The sequence below is a fragment of the Apostichopus japonicus genome, chromosome 2 (genome assembly GCF_037975245.1).
Source record: "Apostichopus japonicus isolate 1M-3 chromosome 2, ASM3797524v1, whole genome shotgun sequence".
NCBI classification, from domain to species: Eukaryota; Metazoa; Echinodermata; class Holothuroidea; order Aspidochirotida; family Stichopodidae; genus Apostichopus; species Apostichopus japonicus.
The window spans coordinates 18,780,742-18,792,963 of NC_092562.1; the positions used below are offsets into that span (position 1 = coordinate 18,780,742).

Consider the following 12,222-nt stretch of genomic DNA (forward strand, 5'->3'; position numbering starts at 1 on the left):
AAATGACCTTTGAACTCCACAGGATCCTTGTACTCATTCAATTGGAATCGACATACCCAAGGATGATGTACATCCAAGCTTCTCTTTTTTAAGTGATCAAGCTTAATTAATGCAAGGTTTGCCGACCTTGACGTCTGATGACCTTTAAATGACTTTGACCTCTGAGAAAAAGCAATAGCATTCTTGCACTCCCTTTAAAGGTGAATACCCCAAAACTTACTGATTTGGGTATTTACCAATTGACGATGTTTACCTGTGTCCCATACATGTACACACACTCTAATCTACCTTACCTACAAACACTGGTAACTTTCTTGCAATGCGCCACCCTCCCCACCAACCCCCCTCCCCCACCAATGACCCTCATTAAGGTGAATCCAATGAACCCAGTGAAGCAATCACATGTACTTTTTGACTTAATATGATACAAGCCAAGGGCATCTCAAACAAACACACAAACACACATACTACACTACCATCGCATACACCCCTAGTGACTTTCCCAAAAGATCAAAACAGAACGCTCACCTGCCATTCCAGTTTCAACTTGGACGGTCGACCATTCCGATAATATTTCGAGTGGATTGAACATGTAGTACACCCCGACTCTGATAGTGGTAAGCGCATCCGCATAGAAAAGATTTTCTCGGATGAAATATTGATACACATTTGCGTAAGATTGCTTATCTTCTTGTTCGTACTACAGCAAGGGAGAAAATATTGTAATGGCTAATAATTTTATTGACCAGAATCAACGATTCATACATATATATATATATATATATATATATATATATATATATATATATATATATATATATATATATATATATATATATATATATATATATATATATATATATATATATATATATATATATATATATATATATATATATATATATATATATATATATATATATATATATATATATATATATATATATATATATATATATATATATATTATCACTATATAGGTAATTTTTTCATTTAAATGGGACATTCTGGTTGTCGAGAAGAGAATAATATTCCACACTGTTAGTTGAAAATTATTTCAATATATTCTCCCAAACTCAAGATGTAATTGATTGGATTTATGGTCGTGACCTCAAATATGCTTGAACTTGAAGACGTATTTTACAGCCAGTCTGAAAATATGTTACCTCATTTTAGACATTGCATTGCATAGTCTGACGTACAGTAACACTCCTCCGTGTTTGCAAATAATTTGGAAATCCAGAAACCTCTGTTGGAAAGTACTTTTTTCAACTTTTAGCAAGTTTTTAGCAGGCTAAAAGTTGAGGCCAATTCTGATTAACCAACCAATTCAGTTAAACCTGCTCAATATCTGGGAGAAGCTATCTATCTAGAAGTAAGAACCTCCAGAAGGAAAAAAACCAGCTTTAGAAATTTCTAGCAATTTTGGGAAAAATGCTGATAAACTTTAAAGCCACCATTTGTGTTTACCGAAAAGTTATACAAAATCTGTAAAGTACCTTGTAAACATCTGAGCTATATTCTTGTTCATATTCCAGGACAAATTTAAGCAGCATATCCCCATCTGGCCAGTTCTTCGGGCGATCCCACTTCACTACAATCTCTGAACTTCCGGCCGCTGTAGCACTTAAGTTGGTAACAGGACCTGGTACGACTGTTAAGGAAAGCAATTTCAAAGATACCAAGAACATTAAATAAAAAAGACTTTCAACATGCATGGCTGTTTGTAATTAACACAAATCTGCTAAAAGAACACAGCAAAGAAAGCAGAAGTTGTTTTAAAATTCAAACCAAGGAAATTGTGAGGTTATATAATTGACATTCACAACAGTGCATATGCAAATCATAGCAAACCACATTTTGGAATGAACATTATTCACCAGCATACAGCAACACTATTTTTAAGCAGGTCTAAAGAGATTTTGATTCCAGGTCTAAAGCTGAGGGCAGTATTCAGGAACGATAGTCACCAAATGAAGGTGCGCGATCCAGTAGTGGGTTTTAAATATGGAGGCCATAGTCCTAGCTTAGCTTGAATGCATTTTTGTGATTCTCAGGGGTGGGGAACTGATGGGGTCATGAGTCAAATTCCCCTGGCATCCACACAGGGTTGAGGACCCAACAGTTTGCCGCCGGGGCTGTTTCTAGGTACATGGCAGATAGAGGACATTAAATAACAAGCCTTTCGGACATACCTATTTTGTCCTCTTCAACTGAGGCGACCTCAGATACGCTGCCATCTGAACAGTTGACTCGTATTTCGATTTTTGGGCCACAGGAGTTGAACACGCTCTCCTTGAGCTCGTAGTCGTACGAAGGAAACTGACATTCATACGTCTGCTTCGTTGCAGGGCAGCGTGACCAGTTGGATAGCGATTGACAGAACGGCTCGGATTCGTGGGCATGTCTGTGGACCAGAAAAAAAAGGTTTGAACAGTTGCAGATCCTTGAGAAGAGTGGGAGTGTGGGGGGAGAGGGGTATATTCTCTAACCCAAATATTCAAAAATAGATGTTAAGCACAATTTTTTTTTTCCTTTAAGGGGAGGATGCCCCTAGAAACACCTACATGGGGAGTAAATTCGACATACCTGCAGGGGGCCTGCACATCCCAGTTTTTTTGCTACAAAACTCCTCAAAAAAGGTGTGGCATATGATGTACATAGAGAACCAGAAAACCAAGAGATTTTATTTATTCCTTTCCACAAACTCTTTTTCAAGTTTGGAACTCATCCATTTAGCCGACTTCTTGTTATTGTCGGTCTTCTGTTAATATGGAGCTACTTAATATCAAGTATCCAGTCAATTCAAGCTTTTTATGTTTTCAGTTATTTGGTTTTTCAAGGTTTTCATGTTTCATGATGGTTTTGTTTTAATTTGATATATTATAGTTTGCCACGAACAGTACAGAGTAAATGAACTATCACCACTTTAGGCGTTTTGTTTGGACGAACTTTGAACAGGATTGGATACTAGACTTTCAGAACAATGCATGCAGTTCATAAATTTGACTTGTCAGGACAGGCTTTCATTCATGAAACATCAGTTTTGGTACAAGTGTAAATGCTTCTTGATGTAGGGCGACACAACCACCGGCTATAGCCAACAAAGGTTTACATACATACTGTACATACAATAATTCTCTCTCCTACAATAATTTGTGTACAGTATATCCGATATGCCTATTACAGTCTATTGTGATGCCTGATTATCATTGTGTCCCTCTATCATTTTATCTTGCAATTAATCACTGCATGCAGCAATAATTGTGCACTTAATTCTGTGACTCTCTCTTGTAAAATAGATAGTAACACCCTATGAGTAACTATCAGGACTATGTAACAACATAATATTTGTAATTATAGATAGATCACTTATGGTCGCCACAAAATTCACACATGTATACCAGATCTAGATATGATATTTCAGTATTCAATTGAAAAAGGTGTTAGAAGAGCATTGTCTCAGTGTTTTCATTCCTATTCACTCTCTACCAGTACAACTTACAAGTGACAAGTAAACTGCGAAAACAATTTTGGTTATCATGCTAAATACTGTATTACAAGAACCAATGAAAAGCACTATTAGTCTATTCCACTGACTTTGTCTATAGGGACTTCAGTTCCAAATTATAATAGCTGCTACAGTACTATTTCTATCTCTCTGAGCTTCACTTGATACAACAAGAGCAGGCAAGCCACAAAAGACTCGTACATAAAGATATACACTAAACAACAAGTTCATGAACTTCCACAACTGACTGTTGACTAAAAACTGTGCACAGCTTAAAATTCAAATTACTCAAGTATGCAATCTGTGCCTTCCATGCATTAACAGTGTTGAATTTCCTTTTCATTAACGTACTTTGACTGTTGGGAGTGGTTTTCAATGATACAAGCTCATGACCCTTTAAATCGTTTGAAATAATAAAATATCCCTCATAACATTGTACAGGTCTCCATCTTGACTTCAGGTGAAACTTTTTCATCTGGTGGTTGCCGATGCAACCTGTTTTGATTTGTAAAATCAAGTGTTGTTTTTTTTTACCCCCCAAAAAAAAACACTTGCCAACCCTACTTTTGGGGGAGGGGGAGGGGGGAGGGGGACAAAAGGTGCTAGAAATTTTACCATGTGCGATGATCAAACTTCAAAAACTTTTTAAAAAAAACATACTTATGGACCACCAATCTATCAGCTTCCACTATAAGGTTTGATTATTTGCATAATTTGTCAATATTGCCAATGAGAAAGCTTTGCAATATGTTCAGAGGAGCCCAAAAATCGACTTAAAAACGAAATTAGAATATATAGGATAGATATGTGTACTGTATGACCTACCCTTCCGGTAACCTGAACAACATCTCACATGTTTCGTTTTCTGGCAGCCATTTTGGAGGAGTCCAAGGACAGGTGACGAATGAACCGACAGCTGAACACATCGATGGTGAGGCACCCCAGTTCTGAGAATCATCTGGGTAAAGACCAAAGAGAAAGTTCACTGATACCATCTGCAGTTACAAAATCATTACTCAAGTGTTGGAATTAACTAAATAATACCTTTTTTTTTCTTCTTTTTATTTTACCAAAATCAAGGTTAACTTGAAGCAATGCTATATAATGTACAGTATAAGTAGTTTTGAGATCTTTTCCCAGCTGGAAATAGGCATGTTGATGGTAGATGTCACCAAAATCTCTTTGAATTCTTTTCAGCCAAATTTACTATTATGGAACGCGAAAAAGTCTAAACTTACGTAGTTGCCATCGGCGCTGTTCAAAAATTGCTCAACTACGTGATGTAAAAAAATAGCTCTTCTCTAAATTCAACTTGTGCTGCACATACTTACTATATGCACATGGTTAATTACGATATATGTGGTTAGTCTAGACTGTTTAGAATTCTTTCCATTGTTGAGTCTATTAGTAGCGGTAGTAAGAGTAACGATATGGCTCTAGGTGTAACCAGGGAATTGTTATGGAACTCCCTGGTGCAGGCGCGTAGCCAAGGGGGGGCAAAAGGGGCAGCCGCCCCCCTTGATCATATTTTTTTTTTTTAATATGTTTTTATGATATTGCTAGTATTTCAAAAGAGAAAATGCTAAGATGCAACTTACAAGGCCTGGGAAGTGCCATTTCCAGCGATCTGGGAGGCATTTACAGCCGAAATTTTCTTGTACACTTCGCGCCAACCATGGTGGTGCTACGCTTAGATAGTTTGCAATGCCAAATCTACATTTTCGCCCCTCCCTTGGCAAATTCCTGGCTACGCGCCTGCCCTGGTGTACCAGTAGTAGGCCTAGTAGTAGTAGTGGTAGCAGCCTACGTATCATGCATTCTCCTGCGCTGGTGATGTTTGTTGAATTTTGTGCGAAATGCCTATTTTTTACATTACGTGGTTGATCAATTGTTGAACAGCGCCGATGGCAACAACGTAAATTCAAACAACGAAAGTTTAGACATCAACGTGAGTTTGAGCAACAGCGTGGTAAAACAGCAGCAATAACCTTTAGTTTAGACAATTAACAAACTTAGTTTAGACAACGGAATAAGTTTTCCCTTACCGCATTCCATATACTTTAGACCCCATTACTTTAATGAAAGTCAAACATATCAAATGTGATAGACACCAGCAAATATGTCACAAACCTTGATCATACTCTTTTACAAATTAAGCAAAGTAATCTTGTGCGTGAAACCTCTCATCGACCCAAAAAAAAAAAAACTCTTGTCGATGTATGAAGAAAAACAGGATATGGATCTTTCCAGTGATATCTACTAATGGTCCCCAAATTAACATTATTAACCTTTTTAACAAATCCTCCTCTTTCCTTTTCCTTTTCCTTTTCTTTTTAATTTTTTTTTGGGGGGGGGTGGATAGCTCTCCTTAAACAGAATGTCTGTGCATGGAGGTCTGTTTTTACCTCCATGGTCTGTACTTGTTTGTTTCTTTATCACCCATTTAATGACATAACTCTACTAAAAGTACAGTTCATCACTGTTTGAATTCAGGGAAAGTGGGGGGATAGAGGGAAAGTGGGGGGAAAGTGGGGGAAGCAGGTAAAAAGTGGAGGAAAGGAGGTAAAAAGTGGGGGAAAGGAGGTAAAAAGTGGGGGAAAGGAGGTAAAAAAGTTGGTGCTGGTGTCAATTAGTTGAATGAAGAGACTCTTTTGCACGTGAAACGTGAATTTTCCTTAATTATGATCTTAAACCAGCGGATGGTCGCATGTAATTTGCATAAACTCGCAATTGTCATCAAACGTATGTTGATGTCTTCCTTACACTGTACACACCTTCAAACAGACACCACTATGAAATTTATACTTCACTGCATGAATATATTTCAATCAACAAAACATTAAAATCTTGAAAATTAGGTTAATTTGTATTAACTCAAGTTTTAAACAGATATGTGTCAACATTCTGACTATATAACATAACTATAAACCAAGCCTAATTTGCATGTTACAAAAGGGGCTGAAATTGTTAAATTGTCATTAAAAGTCTGTTAAATAATACCTGCAACATTTTGGGTCTTTTCTTGCTTTTAATTAGTATCATTACTGTTTTAACAATTTGCAAGTATGTGATATTGTAGCAGAATAATTTCAGAAGGTGCATGCCAGCAGGATTTAGTTTTGAGAACTGTACCATTGAAATAATGTGATTGTAGTATTACATATTTTAGTGATGAGCACCATTAAACATAGCATGGGTCCCCCCACCCACCTCCCACTCCCACTCCCACCCTTCCCTGATACCCTGACTATACCATTACAGTCACCAAAACTTGCCAAAGTATTTTTAATTTAAAACAAAGAGCCAAAAAAAATTGTCAAAGTATTTAATTAATAACAGGTACATGGTATCACTAAATTTCCCTCAGTGGTGCAATCAACATCCAAAAAATCACACATTTCTCCCTAAAATGGCTCATAAAGGTGAATATGAGCTTGATATATAATTACTATACTAACTATGCTTCATTACGTTAAGTGCTTTCTTTCAAGGACCCATTATCTCAAATCAATTTAAAGATAGTATAATCTGAGTCCATACATATTACTATTTTGCTAGGTTCTGTGGCCATAAATATGTACATTAAAAGCTGCACGGCAATGATTGTTGGTAAATGCCAACAGCTGGCTTTCAGTTCTGCAATTCAAATCAACGGAAAATTCTGTTCCAGACTACTAATTTTTTTTATTTTTTTTTTTAATTTTCAACAAAAATTGATTATGCCCATACACATTGTGGCATTTCTTACAAGTTTTGTGATGAAATATGTTCAAATTAAAAGATTAGCTGCATACATGTTGTGGCATATGGGTTAGCAATTACATTCAACTTTAACATTGTTAAAGCTAAACAGTGCAATCATAAATTTGACATTTTTATGTTTTCAGTTCTTTGAAGATAAAGGAAATTGCAGGTAGAAGAGGGGGGAGGGGGGGGGGGGGAATGGGAGGGTCTAAGCCAGCTGAGACCCATCTATAATCGAGCTATTACAAATTGTCATAGTCAGTCGGAAGGAGTTTTAGTGCTACTTTGAAACAATGAAATCTGATGCATGAATCTTTCAACTGTTTATATGACTTTTTCAGTGCTCCGATAGGCAGCTATGCGTGGAAACCCAACTGCAAGCAAGCTTAACTGGTTCTGTTTCAGCTGTATGTACTGACTGTACACTAGTGTCTATAATAACCGAGCAAGCTGTGTGTGTGTATTTTCTGGGATCGATGGTGGTGTCTAACATTTCTGTTACACCTCATTAGAAACTAGGTCAGATTACCGGCATTAGACGTTTCTTTTTCAGCTGTATGTACTGACTGTACACTAGTGTCTAATAACCGAGCAAGCTGTGTGTGTGTATTTCCTGGGATCGATGGTGGTGTCTAACATTTCTGTTACACCTCATTAGAAACTAGGTCAGATTACCGGCATTAGACGTTTCTTTTTGCGCGAGTCTTCACACCCTTTAAGGTCACTTTAGAAGGTCATAGCAGCCATGCACAGACAATTGTTGAGTAGCGAAACAATGAAATGCACTTACCAAATGAAGGGAAAAATACACACAACTTAAGTCGTTTCAATAGACAGGTGCAAAGTTGTATTTGAGTAATATGCTATGTCTTTAGTTACTTTTTAGGCTTTAATGCGCCCTTTGAAAATCTCACACCATTTATGTGTACATTGTATATTTTATGGTTTTATATTGGTTCGTCTTTAAGGGGTTTAAGGGATGTTCTTGTACATCTACAATTTCAGTCTTTTTAGTTTTACACTTTCCTGTATTTTATATAGTTTGTAATATTCTGTATTTGATGTTTATTACATATTTTTGTATGATTTGAGGGCCTTGTGGAAAATTAGCTCCCGCTAAAAGAGTTACCCTCTAAAAATTAAAGTTTAAATAATAATAACAATCATAAAAGTATACTGCAAGATGTCATAAACGGTGTGTGTGCACCGACAATCAGCCTAGGAGCTTGGATGCATCCATGGAGATGTCTGTCTCATACGGCAAGAAATGATGATACAAATATTCTTCAAAGAACCACATTAGATGTTTCATTATTGATACTTGTATTTTCTTTTCACACGTTGTCAAGTCACCTTCATGTCAAATGACCTTCATTAGGTTAGCATACACAAAGATACTTCAGCCGTGTTCCAATTGCTTGATAACCTACAATTGTTTCGGCAAGCGTCCAAGTCGATTACGTTCTATTTTCCTGTGCATATTATTTCCTGTCTGAGACAATTCAGTCATGGCTGTTATAGGCTAGGATTCAGTCATGGCTGTTAGGCTAGGATTCAGTCATGGCTGTTAGGCTAGGATGACCCTGCAGTGAAACCATTTGGGGTTTCCGCACACGGAGGATGAGTAAGTTTCGCGGTGTAAACATTTTGAGGGGAAATTCACACGGTAGAAATAGGAACTATTGTGTTTACTGTCGGGGAAATATAGGAATGAAAAACATGCATGTGTAATCGGGAATCCATAGAGGGAATGTACACATAGTGCAACTGCAAGGCAACATCGATACATCGTTGTTGGGGTCGACAGTCGAAGGCATTTCCAACTTTGTACTTCATACAATTTGATTGAGTAATTATTCTGAGTAATTACCGCATGCTACAGTAGCAAGTCATTTCATTTTTATTGTCACTTTAATTCGCACAATAAATTTCAGGTCAGCCTGAAATACTATCATGCGCACACATCGTAGGTAAAATTTTCATTGAACGAAACGGTCAGCAAAATGTGTAAAAATTTACAATAAAATAGAGCATAGGGCCTGTATAAATTGCCATAATTGTGGCATCCCCCAAATCCAAAAATTGTGCCAGTCTAATATTATATTAAATATTCTATTACTGTTCAAATTTGCACACATATGTATTGTTATAGTTGTTGTCATTATAACTTTAGAGCTCTTATGTTTTCAAGTGCACTCTTTTTCTTCTTTTCGTTTTTTCTTTTTTTTTTTGTCAAGTAAGAATCTCATATTCCAGTTCCATGCAGTGGTTTAATTATCACAAATGTGGAATCTATGGTACCATATATGCCAGAGGTAGAGAAAATTGGTGGCAGCTAGGAATATAGGCTGTCTACAGGAACACTGTGACCAATTGTAAAGACTAATTAATTAAGCAATGAATTGAAATTATCAAAAGTAGTAAAAAAGCAGCTAGAAAATGGAATTTCAATCAAATTCATATCAATCGATCTGGACGATAAATTCCACTTCAAACCAACCGTGGGAAACATTTTCGGAATTCTTTGCAATTGACAACGGAAATTCCTTTTGTACTCGTATACCTAGTTCAATAGTGGTCATATCCCAATGTACAATAGCTCCATGAAAGTCTATGCAAACTGACTTTTTTTCCCCAAGACTTTGTATTTCTTAATTACGGTAATTTAAAGCCACCAGTGTGTAGGTTACAATATCATATGCTGCACAAGCTTTAGAATATGTACCACAGAGCTGTGAAACGGCTTCGGCTAGGTCAAATTCAATGTGTGATTTCCATAACGTTTATTTCCCAACATTGGGAGGAGTGTGGGTGTATGTGTCCTAAGATGCCTATAATATAATCCATGATTGACTGGTATGCTATAGATAATATACTTTATATCACAACTCTGTACAGATCGTTATATGAAGCATATAGTATGACGATTACAAATTATTATATCTAAGTTATTGGGCTACGGTGGATGGGTCAGTCAGGAGGGAAGTAAAATCATCATATCTGAGTTATATTGAAAACCATACAATATTTTTGGGGAGGGGAGGGGGAGGGGGAGGGGAGGGGGAGGGGGAGGGGGAGGGGGATCGATAGGCATGGGGCTGTTTAAGTAATTAGATACGGCAAATAATAATTAAACTCTATTGCAGGGATCGAGGGATAAGAATTAGGTTACCACTGGACGTCGCATGCCAGAGGATGTAACACGATCTTACACAATATGGAGTCATGCAGGTATTATTGAGTATCAAGCATGAGACTTGCCAGAGGGTACTCGGAAGAAGGGAACATAGAACCACGAACACAATCATCAAGACCACAAATGCCATCATTGGCAGGAAAAGGACTTGACACCACCTCCTCAGTCATCATATGTAGCCTATACACACTATAGAACTATATAAATCGCAAAACTTACTGGTTTGGATATTTACGAGTGTCGAGCTTACATGTCTCCCCACAACCTCAGCACTCTAGTTCTACTCTGCCTAGAATGAACTGGTAACCTATTAACACCCTGCACCCTCTATGACCGGCCCCTTCCGTCAATGCCCTCCCTTCTCATTCTACCATCCAGAGTGCCAGCATCGTACGTTTTTTTGTCTGGATTAATTTCTACGTAATTTCGTTCAGAATGGTTACCATGGATCCTGGTTTTCTTTCATATGTACTGTAGCCTATACAGAACTAATAAACACTCATACATATATATGCTGTTGACCTAACAGAGATCATTGCACGGCATATGTAGCCTATACAGTACTAATACACAGTCATACATATATATACTGTTGACCTAACAGAGATCATTGCACAGCATATGTAGCCTATACAGTACTAATATACACAGTCATACATATATATGCTGTTGACCTAACAGCTAGAGATCATTGCACGGCATATGTAGCCTATACAGAACTAATACACAGTCATATACTGTTGACCTAACAGAGATCATTGCACGGCATATGTAGCCTATACAGTACTAATACGCAGTCATATATATATATATATATATATATATATATATATATATATATATATATATATACTGTTGACCTAACAGAGATTATTGCATGGCAAATTTATATATACTGCATGCATCATTAAAGTCAATTGTGTGGCTTTTCACGCCACTTCCGATTTTGTTGATGAAAAACAGTGTGGTTGCTATAGACCTTTAGTCATACGCATCCAATTTCTTTGTCATTATAAACATAAAAGGTTTTTTTTTTAAGGTATTGTGTTAAAAGCAGAGAAAGAAAACCTACTGTATACTTGTAGGTATATATATAGTATTAAAAGCATTGGAAATATTTTTTATAGGGATGGACTTTAAAGAGACACTAACTTTTAATTGTAATCTATAAGACTTCAAAAACATTGTAATAGAGATAGACTTAAAAGATGATTCCTATTTGATTTGTCATGGTTCCCAGATATCAGTAGTTTCTTTCGGTTTCTACCAGTTTCTTTCGGGAGAAACCAGTTATTTCCAGTATCTCCCCTTCTTCCGAAAGAAACCGGTTTCTTCCAGAAGAAACAAACCCTGCTTTACAGTGTTTAAAAAACCTAGAGACAAGGTAGAGATACCGAGAGTGCTGTTACTGTGTGGAGACATGTTTATTAATAAAGAAAGCAAACTAAATAAAGTTGCAGCCTTAAGTTAAAAACAATCAAACTAGAGACTATACTGCTTGCCCTGATGTTGTATGTAGGTCAAAAAAAGGACAATTTCTGGAAATATTTATTTACTTTTAACTTACGTTGTTTCTTCGTTAAAGAATTCAAGGTGACACGGAAGGGACGAGTTTAATTCAGTCTGAGAAATGGTTGTCCGTCCCTAATTCAACGATTCACTCATGGATATAGAGTCTCAAGTGGCTAATTTTTTCCAAACAAGAAAATTTATTTCTTATGACAATATGAAAGGTATAATTAATTATATGAACACAAAATATCAGACATAT

At 36.7% G+C, this 12,222-nt stretch overlaps 1 protein-coding gene across 1 annotated transcript in view; it reads right to left on the reverse strand.

Annotated features, from left to right (window-relative positions):
- The window catches only part of LOC139981020 (uncharacterized), a 63,101-nt gene that overhangs the window by 17,621 nt on the left and 33,258 nt on the right, over positions 1 to 12,222 (reverse strand). Inside the window, exons 3-6 of the mRNA XM_071993126.1 lie at positions 4,337 to 4,469; positions 2,196 to 2,407; positions 1,500 to 1,654; positions 529 to 700 (exon numbers count right to left, since the gene is read on the reverse strand). Of these exons, the coding sequence (XP_071849227.1) occupies positions 529 to 700; positions 1,500 to 1,654; positions 2,196 to 2,407; positions 4,337 to 4,469 (672 nt within the window). The remainder of the gene's footprint in view (positions 1 to 528; positions 701 to 1,499; positions 1,655 to 2,195; positions 2,408 to 4,336; positions 4,470 to 12,222) is intronic.